The sequence below is a fragment of the Pseudorca crassidens genome, chromosome 14, assembly GCF_039906515.1.
Source record: "Pseudorca crassidens isolate mPseCra1 chromosome 14, mPseCra1.hap1, whole genome shotgun sequence".
Lineage (NCBI taxonomy): Eukaryota > Metazoa > Chordata > Mammalia > Artiodactyla > Delphinidae > Pseudorca > Pseudorca crassidens.
In genome coordinates this window covers 63,404,746-63,432,059 of record NC_090309.1, presented here as the reverse complement: position 1 = coordinate 63,432,059, position 27,314 = coordinate 63,404,746, and the positions used below count along the sequence as shown (strand labels likewise).

Below are 27,314 nucleotides of genomic sequence, written 5' to 3'. Positions count from 1 at the left end.
GAAATATGAGGAGAAGTTGCTGGTTCTTAGTGGGAGATTTTTTATAGATCCTTCTTGGAAATCAGGTAAAAAATGTAAGATGTAAGTGAGCTGAATGTCATAATTAAGCTTGATTTAATAGATTTGCAAGTTTGGATTCAATAAACAGAGAATACATGTCCTTTCCAAATACTTGTGTATTCAAAAAGTTGGCCATAGGCCACATGTACATACACGCATGCCAAAAAAACAAAAACAAAAGATAAACTCAAGAAATTAACAGAAGTAGAAAATTGTATAGCCTACATTTTCTGGCAACAGGGCAGTGAAACTATAAATTAAACTGAAAAGGAAAGCCAAGGAGAAAGAAAGGAAAAAGGAAAGCCATGCAGAAATTTATTAGCGCTGTCCTAAAAAGTCCTTAGTTAAAGAAGAGATCAAAACTGAATTAGAAATGAGTTACATTGAGAGTAGGACGTATCAAAAATTAGAATATAACCAAGCAATATTTGGCTAAAGTATTAAAATCATAATTAAAGTTATTCACACTTCTGAGAAAGTGAACTAAGTGAACTAAGCATCAATTTTAAACCTAGAGAAAAGCAATTTTTAGCAATATTTGGCTAAAGTATTAAAATCATAATTAAAGTTATTCACACTTCTGAGAAAGTGAACTAAGCATCAATTTTAAACCTAGAGAAAAGCCAGGTAAACAATCTGAAAGACAAGGAAGAGATTCAAAAACTTGAGAGAACCCATGAACACATAAACCACAAAAAAGAAAGCTTGCTCCATAAAGCCTGAAATGAATTTGTAACTCTAGATGAATGAGGTATTTCTTAATGTGTATATTTCTTAATATATATAAATGTTATATATATTTCTAATATATGTTAGTATAGATAATTCTAAAAAAGGTGGAACACCTGAATAATCTAATAACCAACAAAGAAATCTGTCCTTTCCTCCTTTAAAAATATACTGAGTTCAGATAGGTTCATGAGTTATATGAAAACATCAAAGAATAGATAATTCCTATGGTATATGAACTGCTTCATAGCCGAGAAAGAGGTAGAATGATAAACAGGTCATTGAAAAAGTTAGTATAACTCTGGAACTAAGACCAGATGAGGCCAGCACACACACACGAAAAGAGAGAGCTCCGGGCTAATATTACTCAAGCTTATTAATCTAAAAATCTTAAAATGTTAGGAAGTCACACCCAGCTGGATCTTTAGAAAGAGGGTTTATTCTAAGAAAACGAGGCTGGTTTAAAATCTACTAATTGATTATATCAGTAAATTAAAGGGAAAGCCAATATGAATCTTGAGAAAAGTTGAAAAAGCATTTATTTATAAGATTTAATCCTCTTATGTGGTACCTTATGTGGTACCTCATGCCACGTGTGTTACTAAGGCAGGTCTTCAGAAGTAAATAAATCTCTCAGGGCTTGAGCTGCAAAATACATATCAGTCAGTGACAATGTTGGGACTGTTAAAAGAAACTTAAAGAGCAGAATAACTAGGAAGATCTAATATGTTGGGTTTTAATGAAAACATCTTTCTTTGAAGCTTATGTTTTAAAAATCTGATTATACATACCAGATATTTTCTAGAATGAGAATGTAATAGAATGTGATACAGAATAAGTTAATTACAGCACATTAACAAGAGCAGAAATTAAGTTCTGTTTGCAGTTAAAGTCATAGCACTCTTATTAATTATGAGACCATGTGTTTGTGTTTGACAGATAAGAGATCTACTCAGTGTGCTTTACACACTCCATCACCCATACAGCCACGATTTGCTTTCTCCTCCTCAGCTCTTTGATTTGTTCTGCCCACGCTGATGGGGATCCAGGAGTGGAATTCCTCTTAATTGTGTTCTCTTCTGAAGACAGTTGCTTGGGCTTGTAATATGAAAATTGGATATATGTATCCTCTGTATATCCTGCCGCAGCCACACTGGCCTCTTGCTCCTCTTGGGACGTGCAGGAGTGCAGTAGCTGTGCCCTCTGCTGGGATGCTCTTCTCCCAAGTATCTCCATGGCCCACCCTTCACTCCTTCAAATCTGTTCAAACATCAGCTTCCCAGTGATGCCTGTTCCAACCAAATTGTTTTTTGTTTGTTTTTTAATTTATCTTTGGCTGTGTTGGGTCTTCATCGCTATGCTCAGGCTTTCTCTAGTTGCAGCGAGCAGGGGCTACTCTTCATTGCAGTTTGCGGGCTTCTCATTGCAGTGGATTCTCTTGTTGCAGAGCACAGGCTCTAGGTGCGCGGGCTTCAGTAGTTGTGGCACGCAGGCTCAGTAGTTGTGACACACGGGCTTAGTTGCTCTGTGGCATGTGGGATCTTCCCAGACCAGGGCTCGAACCTGTGTCCCCTGCATTGGCAGGTGGGTTCTTAACCACTGTGCCACCAGGGAAGTCCCCCGACCAAATTGTAACTGACCCCCACTTCTTCCATGCACTCTAATTCCCTCTTGCTCTGTTCTATTCCCCCACCCAGCACTTATCACCCTCTGCTACTATATAGTTTGCTTATTTATAATATTTATTGTTTATTTTATATCACCCTCCAGTGCATTGTAAACTGTATAAGGGCCAGGATCTATGTTTGTTTTCCTTGTGGTGTATCCCAGGCTGCTGGAACAGCAGGCACTCAAGAAATATTTTTTAATGAATTTACTAGAACTATGAGTATGAAGGCTCTCCTGTGCTATCTTTTGATTAGACAAGAATAGTTACACAAGGAAGATGGATGGTGAAATGAAAGATACAGCAATCAAGGTAGAAATGACCTGAGGGACACTTGATTTTGGAAATAGACCTACTTTTGTAATATAAAGAGCTAAGTGGACTGGAAGTAAGGAAGCTTGGATTCTTGCTTTAATTTTACCACTGACCTTAGACACATCGCTTGAATTCTTGGGCCTCAGGTTCTTTATCTACAAAATAGACTAAAATTTTTAGTTTAGAAGGCTGAACTAGGAGACCTCTTGCATCTAACCCTGCTTTGTGCTTCTTTGTGGATTTTACTTTAGGAAAGACAGAGCTTATGAACGTACCCCAATACGACATGGCATTATTTTCACCCAACATTTTCCGAACTCTTTCCACTCAAGGTCATGAGGCCCTGATGATGTGCTTTTGGTTTATTTCAGACTTCTCTTTTCTTTTTTTTTTTTTGAGTTTAAAAAGGTATTATTATAAAATAAAGGTATCTTTATTTTAAAAAATAGTGATAAAATATGCATAATGTAAAACTTGCCTTCTTCACTATATTTAAGTGAAGGCATATTAATGCCACAGTTCAGTGGCATTAAGTACATTCACATTGTTTGTGCAACCATCACCACCATCCATCTCCAGAACGTTTTTTTTTCACACACACACACACACACACACTATATTTTATTTTTACAAGAGATAAATAGACTGACACCAAGCATTGTAAATGGATGACCACAACAAAAGCAACAATGATTGCAATTACCAAACACGGAACACACTCATGCTATGTCATAATATTGACATTCAGTCCAGTAATCCTCCACAGTAACAGCTCCTTTACTTTGCAGTGAAAATTGATTTGTATATTTTTTGCCTCTGGGTCCTTGTGGGATTTTTTTTTTATTCAAACAGAAAGTCACAAAAATTATAATCATCCTCATCAGTTCACTCAGTCCCATGTAATTAATTTTTTTTCATCTTGATCTTTTGTTAGCACTTTTATGAATTCATCAGTTTTCCATTAGAGTTCTGAAAATGCTTCTTCATTTGGTTCAGCACTATAGTCAGTTACCAGAAACCTGTACTTGTCAGAGTCTTTTCCATGAATTCCTTGAAGATGAAACCCTTTTATAGGAACATTTGTGCAAAAGCATCAGAGTACACCCAGAACTGTCTGTAAATGACAAAAGACTTAAAAATGACCACGGTTAAAGATTTGGTGACAGTTCATAATAATGCAATTGACAAGGGCCTAATGTGGCTATAAGTTTCTTAAAAGCTTAAACCAAGAAACTGAGCTATGGACTGGGGCTCCAGAAGCTAGGGCTTTGCTTGATTTATTTTTCTTATCTGTAAAATGGAAGTGCAGCAATAGGTCGGTGACATAATACTGTAGAAAGGAGAATGAGGTACATTTGATGGATTTCTGCTAGGGATAGAAACACACCAGATGCCATTTCGGGAAATTACATGGGAATTTGGCCTCAATATCCATCTTGCTAAAGCTTTCATATCATCTTAATCTGTTCATCTCCTCAGATTTCAGAGCTTGGAGGTCGAGTTCCTCCGTGGTGACTGTCATGCATCTTGTCTTCAGTCCCCAAAGCAGCCATTAGGTATTTGTGGGCCTGTTTTGGTGTTTAAATGTACACTGTTTTCAAAGAACGGCCCTTAAAACTCCTCTCAAACTTAAAGATCTTTCCATTGGTCAGTGACTGAGCCCGGTTTTCAGAGTCTCTGCGTCACATAGGCATCTTCCCTCCGCCTTTCTTCACCTGGTCTATGTGCTGGACATGGATTGTTCAACACAAGGGAGGGGATGGGCTGATGGAGAAGGCAGCTTCCACCTCTTGCTCTGGTGTCATGAGCAGGTCACAGGAAAGATTTCCATGGGCGGCTTAGCTGTGTTTGAGGGTTCTCACCAGATTTCTGTCCCTCCTGTACTCTTTGTTAGTTAGTCTATCATCAGGGCTGCCTGCACTTATGGGGAGAGTGCCCCATGCTGCCCCTGGGCCTGTGCTAAACTCTTTCTCTCCCATTTAGAAGAGAAGCCAGATTGCTCCAAGGCCCGCTGTGAAGTCCAGTTCTCTCCGCGTTGTCCTGAAGACTCCGTTCTGATCGAGGGTTACGCGCCCCCCGGGGAGTGCTGCCCCCTCCCCAGCCGCTGCGTGTGCGACCCCGCGGGCTGCCTGCGGAAAGTCTGCCAGCCAGGATACCTGAACATACTTGTGTCCAAAGCCTCAGGGAAGCCGGGAGAGTGCTGTGACCTCTATGAGTGCAAACCAGGTATGCACGGGCTTGGTCCCAGCAGCCTCGCTGCTTTGCATCAGAGGGCAGCAGCAGCCAGCCTTCCCCCGCCCCACCCTGGCCACTTGACAGTGGGACGCTGCAAACTTGCTACTCTGGGCTAACGGCAGCCTGGCTTCTGCCCTCCAGTCAGAGAACCAGATAATCCACTGGTACAGAAGTGCCTTCAGAGAGGGACCCTGTCTTTTTCTCTTCTTTTTTCTTCCTTCAAAGTATGCTTGATGGGGGCCGTAGGGTTAAAACTTATGGTACTGTGGTTGCCTGCTTCATTCCCCCAGAGGAGGTCGTCGTCCTCATTTGCAGATATATCTGTCACTTTAAAGTATTACATTTAAAAACAATCATCATACATAAAACAAAGTTATTTTTAGATAAATATATGCATCAAAATGCCAGACATTTTATAATGAAATACTCAGCCCCAGTCTTCCTCCTTGCCAGCTCCCCACCATCCGTCTGTTAGCTTTATAGCATGTGCTAAGTCATCTTTGACTGTTTACTCAACTTCTTTGCCACATTTGTTTTGTAGTCATGTCCCAGCTGTTTCTGGATCTATGGTATTTCTAACATCTCTGTTCTTGTGGCTGCGTTTCTGATGTGGTCTGTGAATAGGTCTGGACTGCAGAGGTTTCCTTTTCCAAAGTTTCTAACCATGGGTCAGATTTTTTTTAACTGCTTGGTAAATGCTCAAGCCAAGCAAGCCCTTGTTCGTCTCTTGAGCTGTTTCATCAGAAATGCCTTGGGCTGGTCGTCACCATCCCCAGAACCACCACTGGTTTAACTCTCTGTCTTTCTCTGTGTCTGCATCTTAACTCTTCAGTGTCTTGTTCCCTTCTTTTCTTGAACAGAAGATTGGGGTCATATTACAGTTCTCTAACGTTGATGGAAATGAAAATGCCAGTGCTAAGACAGGGTTTCCAGGAAGCAAGGAGACTACAAAAATTTGAAGAGCCAGTGTTTCGTTTGGGGACTCAAAATGCAAGGAAACGTAACGGTGAATGGTGCCTCTGTTTGCCCCCCAGTTTTCAGCGTGGACTGCAGCACTGTGGAGTGTCCCTCCGTTCAGCAGGCCGTGTGCCCCCTGGACAGCTATGAAACTCAAGTCAGACTCACAGCGGACGGTTGCTGCACCCTGCCAACAAGGTCGGTCCGTCATTCGTTTTTTATGCTTTCTCCTCTGTCCTGTGTGTTAGCATCACGAAAGGCACGGTTTCAGGCATGCCGTTTGTTTTCTCCAAGGGTCAGAGAACCCTAATATCCTCCTGTTTCTATGGAGAAATCACTGAACGGTTACTATGACTTGGTAGTTCCATGTATCGTTCCTGGGGCCAAAGTCAACTGTCCTCAGGTTAAGTCCCTAATCCTTAGAGGTTCCTCAGGTTGGGGTGCCTGTGCACTTTTGCAGGCTGCAAACTAAACAGGCACGTGTGTCCCTCAGTCTGGAGCCGAGGAGGCAGCAAGGTATCGATCCATAGTGGGCATGTCATTTTATCCTGTGCAGTGAATCTTACAGGTGTTTAACCATTGTTTCCAACGGGGTGAAACACTGCATGCGTCATAGAATTGCTCCCCAGGGATCCTTGACGTTTGCAATCACACCTCTACCCAGACCTATAACTTGCTGAGGCAACAAGGAGTTTAAATTCCTATAATGCTTTCTGGAGGAACAAGCACATCTCTCTTTGGCTTGATGGGGAAAAAGCTGCTGTCAGTTTAGTCTTAGTAGCCGGACATCCCCTTAACCCTGCAGGGCCAGACTTACTCCAGAACGCAAGGGTCCCCAGGCCCCCCATCCTTGACAGTCTTCATAGCACCACCGTAGAGCTGGTACTTTGTGCTTTGCTTTGGGAAAGACCGTGCTTGGAATCATGGGGTTTACGTTCTATTTCCCCTGTTGAGTGCCCTCCCCTCTTCCCTACCAGGTCCTCCCCTCCACATTTCCCAGGTCACTAAGTCATGATTTTGACTAAGCCATCTCATTTCTTTGAACTTTTGCTTTACATTTAATATCCAGAGTTAACATGGTACCTTCCTTAACCCCATATCTATGCTCTCTCTCCCTCAGTCCCTGTGCCAGGCACTTAGCATCTGTGTTTGTTGCATGAGTAATTGTGATTAAACAAATAGTTTGCTAAGGTAGGAATGTGTATGGTCTGTAGTTAAGGAAAGTATCAGTCATTTGTCCATGATTGAAGTAGACATCCAGAGTTTGTTCTGATAACTACTTTTTTCTTCTTCCTTCTCTTAAAACATGTTAATTCTTTGACATTTACTAGCTATTGTTGTGTCAGAAACCGTAGGATTCTCTCAGACATATTTTACAGGACTTGCCCTATCCTTTATAGTGCATCACAAAACAGGTGCAGAAATTTTTGTGAAGGTAACATACAGTGGCGTAGCACTTTCTTACGACACTACGTTGTGATAATTTATGTGAAGATGTTTGGAAAGGGTTGAAGTATTGTGCAAACATAAGGTATTACTAATCAGTAAAGGAGGAAAATGGAGTATTACTAACAGTGACAGATGTCCCTTCAAGGTCTTCATGAAAAGGAAGGTGGCACATGATATTAAGACCATCTAATTAATCAAAACTAAGCCAGTTGTCAATTAACAAGACCTTTAGAGAGCAAAAGGGACATTTCTCAACTCACCGTTATAAATGTAACATAGCACCATTTGTATGTAGGAGGCACAGCAGGCTATGTTTTTCACTCTAAGGGGTCGAAATGGATAGAAGCAACAGGAAGACATACTTAATTTCAATTTAAGGGAAAAAAATTTCTTACACCTAATGATGTACAGTCATGCACTGGGCTGCTTCCTGAGATAAACTGAGCTCCCTGGGGCCGGAGAGATTTCTTTCCGTCTGGATGGCCACCTTCCAGGAATGCTTAGAAGAAATGTTACCTTGGAAAGGAGGTTCAAGTAGAAGCCTTCCGTTTTTATCCCCAAGCTTCCGTGAGTCTGGTAAACATAAACCTTAGGGTGATTATTACGTATTGACCTAATTTTGACTTTGGCATTCAGAACCAAAGGATATTCAGTTAAAGGGCTCTAATGAAGAAATTGGAAGCATGGAGAAGGAAGCCATCCAAAAATCCCAGGGTAAATTATTTGCAGGGGGAGATAAATTCTCACAGCTCTTTGGTTTCCTGTATTTTAAATAGTCAGTGACCCTTCCTCCCCTGCTGCCCCTTCTCCACATGCATCCTGTGTTCCCACCTGAACTGGATTCCCTCCATCCCCCAAGCTGTCTCGAGCTCTGGGCCTTTGCATTTGCAGTGGGCTCTTCCCTGATTGCCTTCCCCTTCTACAAACTTCTCCTCTTTCAGGACTACATTTCCTTCTCTTTGAAGTGTTTTTCAGTCTTCAGCCCCTAAAGATGACTTAGGTGTCTCTCCTCTGCTCCCTTGTAATCTAATTCCCATGTATCTCTTTTTTTTTTTCCCCCTGTATCTCTTTATCATAGCCCTTTTCATAATACATGGAAATCATTGGGTTTTTTTGGTCAGTCTCTCCTACTCTCTGTGCTTCTCAGGGAAGGGAGTATTTTATAGCCTCTGGTACATAGAACAGGACTTGATATAAAATGGTAACTGACATTTATGAATGAGTGAATGAATGAATGAATGAATGAACAGGCCCACTATTGGCCATGATGACTTATATGTTGAGGAAGAGAAAAATTATCTTCCTGCCATTAGGTGGTAATACCACTCCTTGTCTCACTATAAAACCCTTGCAGTTTCCCCCCAACCCCCTTCTTTATGGCCAGTCCTCAGTATTGCAGAAATCCTCCACTCCAAGCACTGGGCTCACCTCTCAAAGCATGAGATGTCTTTATCTCTCCATTCTACCTTTTCTAATAGTATTGTTCATCCTGCAGGACTCCCAGTTAAATTCTACTTTATCCACAAGGTCTTTGTTCTTCAGCCAACACCCGTCTCACTCCCTAGGTACTCCCAACATATCCTGTCCATGTTGCCAATTAATCATATACTTCCTTGCATTGTTATGTAACTGTTAACATGGGTAAAGTCTTGTCTCACCAGCTAAAGGACATTTCTACAGGTCAGGAATTGTGTCTTCTTTCTTTTCCTCTGTGTATGCATTAATTATGAATGAATCAGTAATGCAGAATACACTCAGACTGTGACTTAACCTAGTTGAGCATATTAAATGGGTTCCCACTTATTAAGGAGGATGACAGACAGGTCATACTTTGATAAGAGAATAAAAACCCAAACAATCACGTGAAAGTGGAAATGAAAAGAAGAGAGCCTCATATGTTGTAATACTGGTAGTATTTTAAGAGAAGAAAACTACCCAACTTTATCGTTGTGTGTGATCCACGTCAAAGGTTTTCTCTTTGAGACCATGGTTAGGTATAAAGAAGAGCATTTTAGAATATGCAAAGCCCTGTTATGATGACTTGACCTTTACCAGCGTATTTATAAAGAGCACTGTTAAGAAATTAGAGCCATTTGAGATCAAAACTGATTGTGTGGCGAATTCAGGGGGAAAAGCCCTTTATAGTCAGGACAGAGTAAGGTAAAATATTGGAAACTTTAGCATTAGAGATTTACCTTAGGTGGAAGTCACAGCCCCTTTTTTGTAGGACTTATTATATTTGCATAGACTAAAAAAGGAATTTGTGGACATTCTGCCCTCATCTTAAAGAATAAATCCCTCCCTCCTTCATTACCATCCAAATGGAATTGCCATTCCCAGTGAGACTGTGTCACCCATTAAGGCCCCTGACTGCCCTGTTTGGGTGTAAGTACTTGCTCACTTGGTGAATTTTCTTTTGAGTTGCCTGTTCTCAGTTCATTTATTCATTCAGTTATTCATTCGTTCATGGAACATGAGCTGAGCTCTTCCAAGTGATAGATACTCCCCTCCAGATGTCCTTATGGTGCATGGATATCTCTTTCCACTTCCATGCCTGACAAGTACTGGTTCTCCCACCCACCTCTGCCCTTTCTAAGGATACGTTAGTCCTTCTCCCCTTGCTGAGTCTCTGTGTTTTCTTAATGGCCCATCCTTCATTGTCCCCTCTTTTGCTGTCTTTTCTCCTAAACTTCATCCTGTTTAGATATAATTCTTTGTGATAGAATTATCATTTTAAAGTCTTCCTTCCCTCAACTTGGTTTAGGTGTCCAAGCACTCTGCTAATTCTTTTCATCCTCTTCTCTTCTGTTGGTGCTAGAATATGTTGTGAGGTGTATGGCAGCTCATCATACCTTTCAGGAGATAGTGAAAAGGAATGAGACTTAGTGGCTCTGGGCCTTAAACTGGGCCTGAACCCTGCATGATGACAAAAAGGAAAAATGGGACTGTCCATGGGGCTCATGACACCTCATGGTCTTTGCAAGACCCTTTGTACATGTGTGCATGTGTGCATGCCAGTGCCTCCATGGAAAAGGAAACTCACAAAGAGAAAGTTATGTCAAATCAAATGATGTCTTTGCAGGGAAGGAAAAACAGGAAAGTCTTTAAGTAACATCTAGGTGGCAGTAACAGTGACAGCTTAAACTTGTACCTTGCTGTTTACAAAGCATTTTTTACTTTTGCTGCCCTCATTTTGTCATCTTTCTGACTCCATGAGAAACTTATGGATATGAAAACAGAGGTTGAGAGAATAAGTGACTTGTGCAAGATCACAAATGTTTTTTGGTACAAGGGACAGAGCAGGTCCAAGTCTTCAGCCCAGGTTCTTTGATTCAAAGCCCTATACTCTCCAGTGCAGTTTTTTTGTTTTTTGTTTTGTACAATGTTCTGTTGTTGTTTTTAAGTTCAGGAAATATATTAAAGAATATGAATTTATATCTCACCATCATGTTTGTTTATATCAGCATAGTACATATTAACACAATATACCCATGTTTCAGTTACACATTGCTGTGTAACAAGACACCCCCAAAAGTAGTTGCTTAAAACAATGAAGATTTATTATTTCTCATGCCTCAGTGTTTTAACTGGGAGGTTCTTCTGTAGGCTGGTGGGTCATCTGGGGCTAGATGGTCTACGGTGGCATCATTCTCACATATCTGGCTGGAAACGCCTGTCACCCCCTGTGTGGTCCTTCATCCTGGCTCCTCTGTGTGATGGCAGAAGCAAGGGAGGAAGCAGCAAAGCCTTAAAAGAGACCAAGAACTTGGAAGTCACACAGCATGACCTCCACTGCATTCTGATAGTGTAAGCAATTCACAGGGAGAGCCTTGGTTCAAAGTGTGGGGCAGTGGATTCCACCTCTTGATGGGAGAAGCTGCGAAGAATTTGTGACTTTTTTTTTTTTTGCGGTACACAGGCCTCTCACTGTTGTGGCCTCTCCCGTTGCCGAGCACAGGCTCCAGACGCGCAGGCTCAGCGGCCATGGCTCACGGGCCCAGCCGCTCCGTGGCATGTGGGATCTTCCCGGACCGGGGCACGAACCCGTGTCCCCTGCATCGGCAGGTGGACTCTCAACCACTGCGCCACCAGGGAAGCCCTGTGACCATTTTTAATCCACCATAACATACATGTCATCAAAATAGGGGCCTCCTTAGGTTTCATTTTCTAATGGTCGAACGTTGGTGGAGTGTTGCAGCTCTGCGACCTTCTTTCCAAAGACTAAATGTCCTTCTGGCCCTGGGACTCAGGGCCCTCCTTTCTCTCAGCTGCTCTGTTTCTGCTGCTCCCTTCACTTGCCAGTCAGCAGTTCACCTGGGAGTAGATAAATGATTTAGGAGCCTCTGAGCACCACCTCAACTTTAAGCATCATTTAGCCAGTCATTATTTTTAACTCCTCTCCTTATGGAATGTTGTGACTATCTAGTTAATCTTGGTTTTCTCTCATCACACAACAGGGAATGCCATTTTTGGACGCCATAAGACTGCCTGATAAAACCAGGTCAATTTTTAAAACAAACAGAAAAAAAACCAAACTTTCAAAGATGTACATAGTAATTCCCTTGGTAATGGTTGATTCTGGAATGGATAGTTGTCTGAGAGAAATATACCCACCAGGTGTGGTTGGAGGGTAGATCCAGCCTGCGCTGTACCTCTGTGCATCCCATGTCCTCCTGTGTCGGCCAGCTTAGACTGTTTATTAAGAAGAAAGCTCCCAGATCATGTTTTGTTTTGTTTTGTTTCTTCTCTGCACTCCTCACCCTTTGCTATCCCCGATGTATGTGCTGCATTTTACAGAGTTTTCTCTTTGCCTCTGTAATTTTTCACCAGGCTTTTTAGATACAGGTTCACAGGGGAGAAGTCAACTAGTTAAAAATCTAAAAAGTAATACCTTTACTCTATTCCCTTTTACCGTAAGTCAAATGAGTGTTTCAATATCCTTATGCCTTTTGCTTTGTTATGTAACTGTTCTTATGTTTTTATTAAGAAGATGAATGAATATAATATGTTATTGACAGTCACCCATTCTAAATTTATTTTAATGAGATTTGTCCCCAACTTTTTGTTCTGAAACATTCTGTTTTCAATTTCTGTCTCTAAATATCCATTCCTTAATAGTTATTTAGAAAAGTCCAATCCAGTTATTTTGAGGTGGAAATAAATTAAGTCAGTGTTTATAACGTTGAAAAACTTAAAATAGGGTTTCTCCTGGGTTGTGTGCAGTGTATCAAGCCAGGTTCCCAAGCTCTCTCCTGTCTGCAGCCTCTCTCTGACTAAAGGGTCTGATTCTCTTCCAGAACCTATATCCAGAACATTTATATCTCTTGCTTTCTGAGACTATACTGAAAATCCTCTTTTATTCTTAAATCAAGATTTGGAAGCATTTTTAACTTTTTCTTCTTAGTCCAAAGTAATTAAAAATTTTAGATTATCTGTAGGCTAAAATGTTGACTGTTATGTGACTTTGGTTTTCTCTAAAACGTTTAATAGAATGTCTTGAGCACATGAGATTCTGAGTACAGTTCCAGTGAAAATGTAGCTGAACCTGAATCCCAGCGCTGCCCCACCCACAGGAGGCAGGTTGTACGGCTCTCCCGTTTCAGGAAGGGTCCTGCCCGCTGAGTGGCAGAGCCAGGCTTTGTGAGCACAGATCACCAGCTAGCACCGCACTGCTGTGGTCCTGAGCTCACTCCCCAAAGCCCCTCTCCGGCCCCACCACTCAGGGGACCTAACATTCCATGTCATACACTTGCTTTTACAGTGTAGTGTGTGGGCAAATGTGTACATGTGAGTAGACCGTTCAGCAGCTAAAGAATACTCCTTCACACGTCACCTGGTGCTATGCAGAAAAAAACCTGTGCCTGGATACTGAGTTCTAGAATCCAGGTCCACTTCTGCATGAATCTGGACAAGCCTCACAACATCTGGGTCTGTTTTCTTACCTGAGAGAGAAGGAGGGGAGGAGGGATTTGATGATCTCAAAAGTAGCTTCTACTTAAATTTAAATTTTTTGACTTTTCCCAAACCCTTTAGAGAGGGGAAAAAAAAAAACACCCCAATCTGCTGGTGATAGGAGACTCCTGAGAAAGAAATGAGAAGGGAAATTTTAGAAAATCCCAGAACTCAGAAGATAATGGGAGAGATATATGGTTTTCATCATGAAGGGGATAAAGTCCAAAGGAAGTCATAAAAGAATTACGGTTACTTTTTCTTTTTTTTCCATTTTCTTTTAAAAAAAAATAGGAAAGGCAAAATGAAATAATAATTTTTTCTTAGACTAATAATTTAAACCAGGATGCTCAGAACTGGTTGAATTGTGAAAACTGAGTGGTAATCCAACAAAATAGATTGCCTGTTGGTTAATGGCTAGTTGAAAATTGCTAGTTAGTTGTTGTTGTTTTTTTTTAATATCTGTAAATAGATAGCCCCTTATATAGCAGGAGCAGAGACTGTGTGGCCAAAGGCTGAATCCGTAAGATAAGGACTTACTGTGTTAAGCTGCTTTCTCATAGAATGTGGATATCTCTGCCTGTCCGCCTGCCTTTCTGGGTACGTTGTGGGGAGCGTGCTGGGTGTGGCATCCTCGTACCCCTGCATGCTCACCACCATGAACTCCCATCAGCCTGTGCATGGCTGCTGGCTGGCTCCCACACCAGTATTTGTACCTGTCTTTCCCCAGCTATTGCTACCCCACTTCCCTTAAGGTAAAGTCTGTCTTTGTCTCTCTTCCCTGTCACTCCTCTTTATGCAGCGTCTCCATATTTTTATTGCATTTTTCTTTATTTCACACTAAGTTGTATATACACACAGAGACCATTATATTTGTGGAAGAGGTTTAGATTCTGTTCCTAACTTTATGATTACACCATTTCTTTCTGTCTCTTAAAATAAAAAATGGTCTACTGAGCTAAGTTCCCTTTTCTTTGTTTGAGCCTCAGTTTTATTTCTGTCTTGTAAGACATTGACCTTAGAAGACAATTTCTCACTCATACTGTGTCATATTATAACAGCTACAAACACTGTAATTCCAGGAAAGGAAACGAAAAAAGGAAGGATGCCTAACCCTATTGTATCAGAAAGATACATCAGATATACAGCCCATGACCAGAACGAAGGTCATGAATTTTTTTTCCTTTACCACAACATCTAGATAGTCATACTCAGCTGCTTCAGGTTGAAAATCTAGGATGCTTAGTTCCCATTCCTCCATCCTGATTTCTCTGTGCTCTCAAGAAAATTTGTCTTGTTGGTACTGTATTGTATTACAATAATAGTCTTAGCAGATTGCTGCACGATGTTTCTTGTGACTGGATGTAGATATTTAGAAAAGCTTTCCGGGGTTTCAGAATTTATAGCCTGAAATTGACTCATCCCCGCGGAAGCCAACAGAATGGAATCTTTGGCAGGTTGTCTTTTCCTTTCAGAAGCGCTTGAGTTACAGCAAAATTAATCTAACCACGGGACTTCCCTCGTGGTGCAGTGGTTAAGAATCTGCCTGCCAATGCAGGGGACACGGGTTCGAGCCCTGGTCCAGGAAGATCCCATATGCTGCAGAGCAACTAAGCCCATGCGCCACAACTACTAAGCCTGCGCTCTAGAGCCCGTGAGCCACAACTACTGAGCCCGTGTGCCACAACTACTGAAGCCCACGCGCCTAGAGCCCGTGCTCCGCAACAAGAGAAGCCACCGCAGTGAGAAGCCTGTGCACCGCAACAAAGAGTAGCCCCTGCTCACCGCAACTAGAGAAAGCCGGCGCGCAGCAACAAAGACCCAACACAGCCCCCCAAAAATTAATTAATTAAAAAAAATTAATCTAACCACAAAGCTACAGTGAGTGAAAACAAGGTGCAGATTTGGAAATGCTCAGTTAAATGGCCAAGACTCATTGAGAACCTCATGGAAGACAGAGAACACTGGGCTTGGTGGTAATGAATAAGATAGGGACAAGGCTTGAAGGAACTCATTACCTTACAAATATTACCTCCGCCAGTCTCAGAAAAGTCGCAGACCTTTGGAAGGTAATAAGAAGGGAACACATACACACACACACAGAATCACTGATGATCATTTTTCATATCCCTCCATATTTGCCTGTAGTTTCAAAGCTTGGAATCTACAGGTATGATCTTACAGAGAAGTCCCATTGTATCCCTCTGCTCCATTAACATCTCTCCGCTTTTGAGTAATAGTCTTGGAGGGACAGTGTCAAGACTTTGCTGCTACACTTACACTTGGGTGATTCAGCTTTCCAGAGCTCCCCAGTCAAGTCTTGACTCCAGAGCCTCAGCCTATCATTCTGCTGCTTGACGCCTTTAGGAGGGTGTTGAGGGGCCAGAGGGTGGGCGGGAGGATTACACAAGGGTCAGGAACACGGAGGACAAGACTGTCATCACAGGGCACATCAGCCCAACCAGACACGGATGTCAAAGCCAGAAACTTCCTGCATGTGGCTCAGAAAAGGCAGGTTCCTTTTCAAAGCTCAGGGAGCCCCCCCTTAGTTCTTTGAGATGGTGTTAAGTTCTTTAGATCATCAAATAACAGTTATTGTAGATCCCTATGCTCTTAACAGTGTGCTAGGTAATTAAGTTGCATGTATCATGCTTATGGAAACTAACCAGTGGAAATTATCCCTGAATATTCATTTTCAAAAGTACTTTATCAAATTAAGACTCTTGTAATGAATTATCATGTCCATCTGTTCCCAAGACCTTGTCTTGAAGAAGACGGCACTTAATAACAATTTTGGGGGGTTTTTGGTAAGATTAATCTTTTAGTAGACAAATATCTCTAATTCAGTTCACTTTTTGGTTGTTCCCTTTAATTTGAATAATTATCCAGCTGCTTTTGGGGAATAAATAAAATTAAGTTATCCAATATGTAAAATATGGATTAGCATAGCACAGATTTAAAACATTCCTGACTCTTGACATGCTGTCATGGTAGCATTCTCTCTGTTTCTAAACACATGCAGAAAAATTTGGAAATATATTTGAAGCCCTTCTTTCTCAACTAAGAAAAGAACATCTATTCTGTTGCCCTCTGTCACAGTAATTTTTGGCCCAAAAGAGCAAGTCAACTCATGACGAAAAAAGCCAGAGTCTATATTAAACTCTGATGTTTTTAAAACAAAATAATTGTAGGAATTCCATGTTATTATTGGACTTATCCCCAGAATGAAGAAAATACGCTTTCCTAGAAGTAAAGCCCTTGCCCATTGGAGATGAACTATCTCCCTAGTAGAGAGTTTAATTTGTCAATAATTCACTTCAGATGTGGAAGCCCTGCACGTCCTATACTAGTGCCTTATGTCTTTGGCGTTTCACCATACATTAGACCAGTGTCTAGTCTTAGTTTATATTTGTTTCAGTCCTGAAACAAAGCTCAGGGCTCTCACTCAGAGGCTTTCAGTTTGATCTGAGTGAGCCTGGCCATCACCAGATGATAAAGACACGGCCTTCTGACCCTCGCTCAAAGAGAGTAACTCAGCTGAATTCCATAAGACTTTCGATTAGGTTGGAAAGTGGAGTGCACAGCCTGGATAATATTGAACCTCAGAGGGCTTTCCCCACCCACCCTCATTTGAAATCATCATCATCATGACACAGCTGAACGGGAGAACAGCTCCAGACAGTTCTGCAAAAATGTTTTGTGAAGGTATTTACGTAACTAATAAGCAAATCTAGCATATTCAAATCCTACCTCTTCTGGAAATACCAGAAGCAACCCCAAATTTGGTGTACTATATTTTACTCTTCATCTGCACCTTTACGTGGGATGTAAGTGATAAGACTCATTACTGTGTGGACACAGAGTGCAGAGGGTTCAGGGTTATATTTGCCCAGCAGATGTTTAACTGCTTGACTGCAACCCTGAAGGTGGAGGCAGCTGGTTTCTCTTGGACTTGATGCTCAGTTAGTCTCTTGTGAATGTATCACACAGACAAGTGCAGTTTAAATGAACCTTTCCTGATTTTGCCTTTGTTTGTATGTCATGACTCTTACGATAAGATGATGGAGTACTCTGATCTCCATAACTAGATCATGGATTCTTGAAGACTCTTATGACACTTCCTAAGACATTAGATTGTGTACTTTTTTGAGGACAAGGTTGCACCTTGTAAGTCTCAATCTCATCATTGCCTACCACAGTATATGCTTTTGGTTAAATTTATAGATAGTTAAACTGTGGCAAGTCCTAGCATCAGAATCCTACAGTGTTTTTAGTCTGTGTGGAAAACAAATATTCGAGTGTTTATCATGTGCTGGATGTTATGCTAACCTTGTAGGAATAAGATGTAGACACTGATGTCAAGGAGCTTACCATCTAAAGGAAAGGCATATACATGCCACATCTTCTTTATCCATTCATCTGTCGATGGACACTTAGGTTGCTTCCATGTCCTGGCTATTGTAAATAGTGCTGCGGTGAATATTGTGGTACATGACTCTTTTTGAATTATGGTTTTCTCAGTGTATACGCCCAGTAGTGGGATTGCTGGGTCGTCGTATGGTAGTTCTATTTTTAGTTTTTTAAGGAACCTCCATACTGTTCTCCATAGTGGCTGTATCAATTTACATTCCCACCAACAGTGCAAGAGGGTTCCCTTTTCTCCACACCCTCTCCAGCATTTATTGTTTCTAGATTTTTTGATGATGGCCATTCTGACCATGTGAGGTGATACCTCATAGTTGTTTTGAGTTGCATTTCTCTAATGATTAGTGATGTTGAGCATTCTTTCATGTGTTTGTTGGCAATCTGTATATCTTCTCTGGAGAAAGAAGATGTGGCACGTGTATACAGTGGAATATTACTCAGCCATAAAAAGAAACGAAATTGTGTTATTTGTAGTGAGGTGGATGGACCTAGAGTCTGCCATACAGAGTAAAGTAAGTCGGAAAGAGAAAAACAAATACCGTATGCTAACACATATATATGGAATCTTAAAAAAAAAAATGGTTATGAAGAATCTAGGGGCAGGACAGGAATAAAGACACAGACGTAGAGAATGGACTTGAGAACACTGGGAGGGGGAAGGGTAAGCTATGACGAAGTGAGAGAGTGGCATGGACTTATATATACTACCAAATGTAAAATAGATAGCTAGTGGGAAGCAGCCGCATAGCACAGGGAGATCAGCTCGGTGCTTTGTGACCACCTAGAAGGGTGGGATAGGGAGGGTGGGAGGGAGACACAAGAGGGAGGAGATATGGGGATATATGTATATGTATAGCTGATTCACTTTGTTATAAAGCAGAAACTAACACACCATTGTAAAGCAATTATACTCCAATAAAGATGTTAAAATTAATAAATAAATAAAGGAAAGGCAAACATGTAGAAAACAATGCAATTTAGAGGGCTACGTGCTTTAGAGATAGCAGTGTGCAAAAAACAGTAAGCTCACAGAGCAAAGAGATCCTATTTGGAAAACTGTTGGATTTGACTTTTGAGCTCAGTCTTTAAGAATGAGTCAGAGTTCACCAGATGGAGAAAGAGGAAAGGGCATTCTAGGCTATTGTGGTCATTGATTTTTAAACTTTTAATGTGTCTTGCAACTTAAAACATTACCACTAGAAAAGGGAACCCTCTTGCACTGTTGGTGGGAATGTAAATTGATACAACCACTATGGAGAACAATATGGAGTTTCCTTAAGAAACTAAAAGTAGAACTACCATACAACCCAGCAATCCCACTACTGGGCATATACCCTGAGAAAACCATACTTCAGAAAGAGTCATGTACCACAATGTTCATTGCAGCACTATTTACAATAGCCAGGACACGGAAGCAACCTAAATGTCCACCGACAGATGAATGGATAAAGAAGATGTGGCACATATATCCAATGGAATATCACTCAGCCATAAAAAGAAACAAAATTGAGTTATTTGTAGTGAGGTGGATGGACATAGATTCTGTCATACACAGTGAAGTAAGTCGGAAAGAGAAAAACAAATACCGTATGCTGACACATATATATGGAATCTAAAAAAAAAAAGGTTCTGAAGAACCTAGGAGCAGGACGGGAATAAAGATGCAGGCATAGACAATGGACTTGAGGACACGGGGAGGGGGAAAGGTAAGATGGGACGAAGTGAGAGAGTAGCAATGGCATGTGCACACTACCAAGTGTAAAACAGATAGCTAGTGGGAAGCAGCCGCATAGCACAGGGAGATCAGCTCGGTGCTTTGTGACCACCTAGAGGGGTGGGATAGGGAGGGTGGGAGGGAGATGCAAGAGGGAGGGGATATGGGGATACATGTATACGTATAGCTGACTCACTTTGTTATACAGCAGAAACTTAACATTTTAAAGTAATTATACTCCAATAAAGATGTTTTTAAAAAAAAGTCAACTACACTTCAGTAAAAAGAAAAAAGAAAAAGGAAAAAATATTACCACTAATCCTGCCTATCTTTATGATTCAAGAAAAATGGAATTCATGACAGTGTTGGTTTTTTTCTTAGATAATCATCCCTTGGCAAGACTCCATCACTTGTTCAAGATATTTATTACTTTCTTATTGCTTTCAATTAAAGATACTTCTTAGTATGGTATGCAAGGCCCCTTGTTAACCAGCTCTGGCCCATCTCACTAGCCATGTCTCCTGCAAGTTCCCCCACAGTATCCTCCAGTCCCAAATCCCAGCACAGCGTATGCTCCTGGTGGCTGAACCATTTGCTCCAACCTAAAACACTATATTCTTTCTTGCCCTGTAGATGTGAGTAGGTTCTTTCCTCTTCCTGGAATGTCTTTCCCTCCATCTCCACATCCCCTTGTTTGATGGACACTTCCCATCTGTGCCCACTCACACTCCCCTACTCACACATATACACACAGCATCAGCTCTTTGTGCCTCTAGTTGGCAGAATGATCCTTAGGGATGAATGGAGGTCTTTGGACAGGTGAGGGACTCCAGTGTTGAAGAGGTGGAATAGCTACTGCTGAGTGTGTACCCTTTTTTTTTTTTTTCTCTCCACCAGTCATCAACAACTTGGGTATTTGCAGTTGGCAGCCTTTGGGCTGAATTTGACCCCAAGACATGTTTTCTTTGATTTGCCTTTTTTTTTTTGCCATCTTTAAATTAGTCATCAGCATTTAAAACCTGGGATGCTTGACTTAAAACTCTGGCTTCTCTTGAGCAGTTGAAAGGTATAGCAACACTGTGCGTTTCTGCATGGGGTGAGCAGTGAAGCCCCTTCAGAGGGCACAGGCCCTCTAGAGTTGTCTGCAACATCCCACTTCCCTTTGAGTGAAGACAGGTTTGCCATCTCTGGGTGTAACTGCCTTGGGGTTGGTGTTGAGAGACAAGATATGGATGGAGGTTAAAGGGGCAGGAAATTTAGAAGTATCATGAAGGTGGTGACTCAGGTAAAACGCCATGGGTTTGGGCTGTATTGTTAAGGAGTTGCCATCAGGATGAGGCCCACGCTAAGAAGAAAAGGGAGAGATTTGGGAGTAGATGTCTCCGGGAGGTTGAAGTGTTGGTGCAGTGGGAGCTTGGGCCTGAGAGACCTGGAAGGAGGGATGAACCGTTGTGCTCGGCGACTAGGATATCTGACTTGAAATTTGAGATTGCTGTGGCTAGTAAAGTAAGTGGCCGAAGTGGAGGGGCAGCAAGGGTCACTGGATTCCAAAAGATCAAGCGAGGTCAGGATGTTGAAACTGCTGCCTCCACATAGACCCGGAAGCTTCCGGTTTATAATGATATACATAAAATAGCTAACAGGTGTTGAGGGCTTCTGTGTTCCCTGCACTTTCCTGGGTACGTTTCACATATCAGTTTATTTAATCCACACAGCAGTCCTGTGAGATATGGGTACGTTAATCACCCTCATCCTACAGGCAGTACAAGTGAGGCTTGGAGGGGTGACGTGTTGCCCAAGGTCATACAGCTCCTCAGTGGCCAGAACTCAAACCTAAGACTGCCGGATGTCAGAGTACATTCTCTGAACCTCCACCCCCGTAGGAAATGGGCAGGAGGCAAAGTCACAGAGAGGGAGGGCCTGCATGAGGGAGGAAAGCGGTAGCTTTCCGTGGGCTAGCCCACGGCGGTCAGCTTGGAGACCGTCTGCCTCCCTTCCACCCCAGGTGAAGGGTGAGTGTGGGGAAATTCATGGTCTCACTGTAAGGAAGTAGTGTTTTCAGGCGAGCCAGGTTAGGACAGATTTGAGTGGTATACTCTGTGATGATGTTCAGATGCTGAGAGAGGAAAGGGTGGGGAAGGCAGAGCAGTGGGCCTGGGAGGATGAGTCCCTGGGAAGCAGAGCGATTCTCTGTGGGGATGTGCATTCCCTTGAGGACGGGAGACCAGAGGACCTTGCACTTTGCACTGATGACAAGGCTGAGAGGTCTGGGAATCGACAGCCCACAGGGAGCCCGTGGACGTGTGCTCGGAGTCAGCTCTTTCAGCAGCAGCTCAGGCTGCAGGCAGCTCCGAGGAGGTGAAGGAGCATTAGCCACCCAAGCAGTGGAGGATTTGTCCAGATTTTCAAATAGGAGGTTCAGTCCTGATGTCATTAGTGTTTGTGCGTCACGTGCTCTGGGGAGGAGACAGAATAGTCCCCATCCGATTGTGTTCTGGTTTGTGATTATGTATATCTGACACCTCCCTAAACCAGACTTCCTAAATGGAGGCTCAGGACCCCGCGTATCCCCAGCCCTACCCAGCTGAGCGCCTCCCACACGCACACACTCGGCAGGTAGTTACGGGACCACTGCATGTTCACCAGCAAGCTGATTCCACGTTCCAAAGCATCCGTTTCTAATACGGTCGGCGGATCCAGCCCTGAAATGGAAACACCTGACGTTTCTCTGATACAAGGTCCTGTCCCCACCAGACCCAGTCCTCCTCCTTCGCAGAGTGCCACGTGCCGGTTTCCCCTCCTTCCTGCTTTTCCCGCCTGGGTCTCCATGCACCTCTCCTGTCCCCCTCTGCTGCCGTCCTGCCCACCATGGGAGCACACGCCAGTGTCTTTCCCCCGGGCCCGGGGAGGTGAAGGCAGAGAGCCTGCCTGTCCTGGGATGTGGTGGTTATCAGCTTGTTGGGCTGAACTGAGTGCAGTTCAGGATGCCTGCCAGATCCCAGCTCTCACGGTTCAGCAGGAGCACGGGCCCTGGGGGTGCTTCCCAGCCGTGGGTCTGTGCCTCTGGCTCCCTTGCAGGAGGGAGTCTCTTGGGAACTGCCCCAACTCTCCTCTCCTTTAAGCAGTCATGTGGAGGCGGTAACCGATGTGAAGTGCCCTTGCTTTCTCCTGACCTCACCTGCTTACTGTGGGGCTTGACTCTGCAAGATAATTTATAGATCTTCCAGGAACCATGCGGGCCCACTGCCTCTGTTTTCTTACAATTTATACCTCTTTTCTCTCAAAATTAGCACCTAAGGATAAGTTTCTTGAGCCACAGGCCAGCCTTGAGGATCCAGCCATAATCATCTGCTCCTTGAGAAAGCTGGGAAGAGGGCAGCTAAAATGACTATGTCATTAAGGGCTTACAGTGGACTTTATCATTATTGCCAGTACCGCGTAGTAAGAAATGAAGAGGAATATCTTACCTACTTGCCCTCAATTGATAACTGTCCCTGTACTGGAGCATATCCTTCAGTTGCTCCCCGCAGAAAAAAGCAAAACATGACAACAGCAACCAAAAATGCAGAGTGAGTTTGCTGTTGTCTCTGAAGGGAAAGTGGTGAAGAACATGGGGTTTCTGGTTTTACAGGTGAAAAGAGGAGCGGGGAGGCTTCTGGAAGGAGGCACGTGTGATCCTTAGAGCTGGGTGGTGTGCTTGCTGCTGCAACTAAGGCACATGCCTAACCCCCTGGGTGGTGGAAATGTAAGGCATTACAGGAGGAATGAGCAGGAGAAAGGGTGAAGGAGGGTTTGTTACTTAGCAGTAAATCTTACAATGAGGCGGGAGAAGCATGGTGGTCCTAAGAAACTTCCGTAGGGAGGAGTGCAGGATAGTGGACCCTCAGGTGGGAAACCCATTTCTTTTTGGATGTTTTATTTGCAGTCTTCTTCTCTTTTTTAAACTTATACATACCTAGAAAGAGGTAAGAAATTTAATCCGTAGAAAGATAGTACATCAGATACAATTAAAGTTGAAAATACTTTTTACAGGATAAGAATATGTTTTATGTGTCATTGTAACTTCCTTTGCTGACAGTTTCATTGTTACCCTGTGTGGAATGCTAGTAGTACACGTGCTTTGCCCTTTTAATTCCACATTTATTCTTGTGTAAAGGGAGCCTTCCTTCCCACCTGAATAGAGTTGGTTTTGATTTATAGACAGTGATTCTCCCCTTTCAAAGGGCTCAACACTGAGTTTGGATGTGGAATAAATGCAGGGTTGGGAGATATGTTTGCAGGGGCCTCACTGAGTTGTTTTCCCTCCAGGAAGGGGCAGGGAATAAGGATCTGCTTGGGGAAGATGAGGAGTCTGACAGTTTGCTGCTTTGCTGAGTGGTGGTGGGCGTGGCAAAGAGGATTCCTCTCCCCACGGTGTCTTCTTCTAACTCCCTATCGTTTAGCATCCTTTACAGTTTCTCTAGTCACTCTGGTGAAACAAACTGTTGATTCTTCAACTTGTTGAGTATATTGTTTCTTTTCCTGCATTCCCCTCCAAAACAAAACAAAACAAAGCAGTGTCAGAGACAAGGCCCATCTTGAGCCGGGCCTGAAGGTTGAGGTGCTTGGTAAGGAGGAGGTGGGTGTGGAAGGGCGAGATGGTGATGTGCTCCAAGGACAGGGTGCAGGCGAGGAGAAGCCGCAGAAGGGGATGAGCCGGGATCAGACTGTGGCAGTGATGGGAATGACGGTAATGGAATCACAGGATTTTATAGTTTGGAGAAAGCTCATTAAGGTCCAACCATCTTGTATTATGGACAAGAGAACTGAGCATCCCAGAGTTTAAGTGGCTTGCTAGCAGTCATCCATTTTCTGGTGGATGATGGATGGTATTGGATAGTAAATAAAGTTACTGTCTTCTTCACTCTATGTGTCTCTCACTCATAGGCAACTGTATTCAGGCAGGAGCAAGTGCTACTAATCAAAATGTGCTACTAATTAAAATGATAAAACTAGTTGTACATAGCTTTTTCCAACGGAAAGTGCAAATTAAACTGTGACGATTGAGACACTGCACCTTTAGGAGCAAGTTGTTCAGAAAGTGGGTCCCAGATTCCCTCCAGTGGAGTCTCCTGGAGAGCTTACTGTACAGGCAGATTCTGGAGCCCTGCCCCAGACTCTGAGAAACAGTCCATGACTGTGGTACCCTGGAATCCGCATTCTAAACAAACTCCGTAGTCTTTCCCTCCACAGACTGATTTTGAAAAGCACTGCACCAGTTAGCCCTGAGTTTAAAATTTATAAACATAAAAACTGTAAAAACAATGCATGGCCTAACCTCTGACTTACTAGCCATGAAAAAAAAAGTTTATTCTAGATTATTGTTTGGATGTCTTTATGTCATTCATTTTTTCATTTACAAGACAAATAAGACATGCCCCTGCACTAGGGGAATTCACAGGAGAAAGAGTAGGATTTTGACTTCATAGGAGGAACAGGTCCACTCCAAGAGGAGAGAAAACTAATCCTGGTTGCTTTTTTGGTCAGAGAAAGCCTTGTAGGGCGGTGGCCTTAAGGCTGTGTGGAATTCACCTGGGGCAAAAGAGAGGCAGGGATTTGAGGAAGAGTGGGCGCTGAGCTGTGGCACTGAGTGATGGGAGTGGGCGCTGCGCTGCGACGCTGAGTGATGAGAGTGGACGCTGAGCTGCGGCACTGAGTGACGGGAGTGGACGCTGCACTGCGGTGCTGAGTGACAGGAGTGGACGCTGAGCTGCGGCACTGAGTGACGGGAGTGGACGCTGAGCTGCGGCGCTGAGTGACGGGAGTGGACGCTGTGCTGCGGCGCTGAGTGACGGGAGTGGACGCTGCGTTGTGGCGCTGAGTGACGGGAGTGGACTCTGAATGACGGGAGTGGACGCTGCGCTGCGGCACTGAGTGACGGGAGTGGACACTGCGCCGCGGCGCTCAGTGACGGGAGTAGACGCTGCGCTACGGCGTTGAGTGACGGGAGTGGACGCTACGCTGCGGTGCTGAGTGACGGGAGTGGACGCTGCGCTGCGGTGCTGAGTGATGGGAGTGAACACCGAGTGACGGGAGTGGATGCTGCGCTGCAGCACTGAGTGACGGGAGTGGATGCTGCGCTGTGGCGCTGAGTGATGGGAGTGGACGCTGCGCTGCGGCACTGAGTGACGGGAGTGGACGCTGAGTGACGGGAGTGGACGCTGCACTGTGGCGCTGAGTGATGGGAGTGGACGCTGCGCTGCGGCACTGAGTGACAGGAGTGGACGCTGCACTGCGGCACTGAGTGATGGGAGTGAACACCGAGTGACGGGAGTGGATGCTGCACTGTGGCGCTGAGTGAGGGGAGTGGACGCTGAGCTGCGGCACTGAGTGACGGGAGTGGACGCTGCGCTGTAGCGCTGAGTGATGGGAGTGGACGCTGCGCTGCGGCACTGAGTGACGGGAGTGGACACTGAGTGACGGGAGTGGACGCTGCGCTGTAGCGCTGAGTGATGGGAGTGGACGCTGCGCTGCGGCACTGAGTGACGGGAGTGGACACTGAGTGACGGGAGTGGACGCTGCACTGTGGCGCTGAGTGACGGGAGTGGACGCTGCGCTGCGGCACTGAGTGACGGGAGTGGACGCTGAGTGACGGGAGTGGACGCTGTGCTGCGGCGCTGAGTGACGGGAGTGGGTGTAGGGGTTCAGTGAATGGCAGATTGCCATTGTTACTCACGTGTGCAGGAGCATGTAGAGGGGCCAGTAGAATGTGGAAGCTAGAGGAGAAGTAGAGCCTAGACTTGGGAGCACCTTGTAAGCTGTACTAGGACTCTGGGACTGTCTGTGTAGACCAGGAAACAAACGACGGGAAGGGAATGCATGAGAGTGCACTGCCTTTGAGCCCGCAGAGCCAGCCAGCGTGGGCCTCCTAAGGAGGGGAGTGCCCTCTAGGGGCTTAGATGATTTTTCTGAGTGCTGTTCGTCTTTGTACTCCGCCACCCACATGCCCACTAAGCTGAATCCATTACCTACTGGAGAGAGAAAAAAAGACAGCTTCACCAGCCTACCTGGCTGCAGCTGTGATTACATTCTGCAGACATTTATTAGTTTGGTACCTTGACTGATGATTATCTTAATACTGAGGATAACATTAAAGGCTTGATTTTTCAGGCAAATGGCAAATGCAAGTTGCTTCTTGTTGGAGGTTGAAAAGCCCTTAGCCCATGATTCTGTTTATGTGAACTGACCAAAATAGGTAGGTCCATAGAGAAAGAATAGAGATTCGTGGTTGCCAGGGGCTGGGAGAGGATAAATGGGAAGTACAGGGTTTCTTTATGAGATGATGAAAATGTTCTAAAATTAGGTAGCAGTGATGGTAGCACAACCCTGTGAATATAAAGACCATTGAATTGTATACTTTAAAAGGGTGAATTTTACAGTATGTGAATCGTATCTCAGTAAAATTGTTATTTTATTTGTTTTCTTTAAAAACCCTTAGCACTTCTGCTTCAGATGTCCTAAGAGAAGTATGGTATTTGGGGTTTCAGAGAGGAGCTATTATCTGAGGTTGGCCTGGAAAGGCAGATGGTATCTAGACAGACAGCTGGAGATGAGGGCTAGATAAGGAATGTTCAGGAGAGAGTAGGGTGAGCAGTGGAAAGGCAGCAAAGGGAGGGCTTGTTTGGAGAATAGAAGGTGACTGTAGCATCAGGAGAATGAAGAGAAATACTGCGAGATTGAATTCGAATAAAGATCTGTGGACTTGAGAGTGTTGAATGCTAGGCTGAGAAGCTGATCAGTTAAATGAAGAGTAACTGAAGGTTTTTGACTACAGAA

General features: G+C 43.6%; 1 protein-coding gene across 6 annotated transcripts in view; it reads left to right on the top strand.

Annotated features, from left to right (window-relative positions):
* Positions 1–27,314, top strand: part of CRIM1 (cysteine rich transmembrane BMP regulator 1) — a 207,709-nt gene that overhangs the window by 90,936 nt on the left and 89,459 nt on the right. For 5 of the 6 annotated variants that reach the window (XM_067703271.1, XM_067703273.1, XM_067703272.1 and 2 more), the window contains 2 exons: positions 4,754–4,996; positions 6,040–6,160. In XM_067703271.1, coding sequence (XP_067559372.1) covers positions 4,754–4,996; positions 6,040–6,160 — 364 coding nt within the window. The remainder of the gene's footprint in view (positions 1–4,753; positions 4,997–6,039; positions 6,161–27,314) is intronic. The other variant, XM_067703275.1, reaches the window with a different exon arrangement.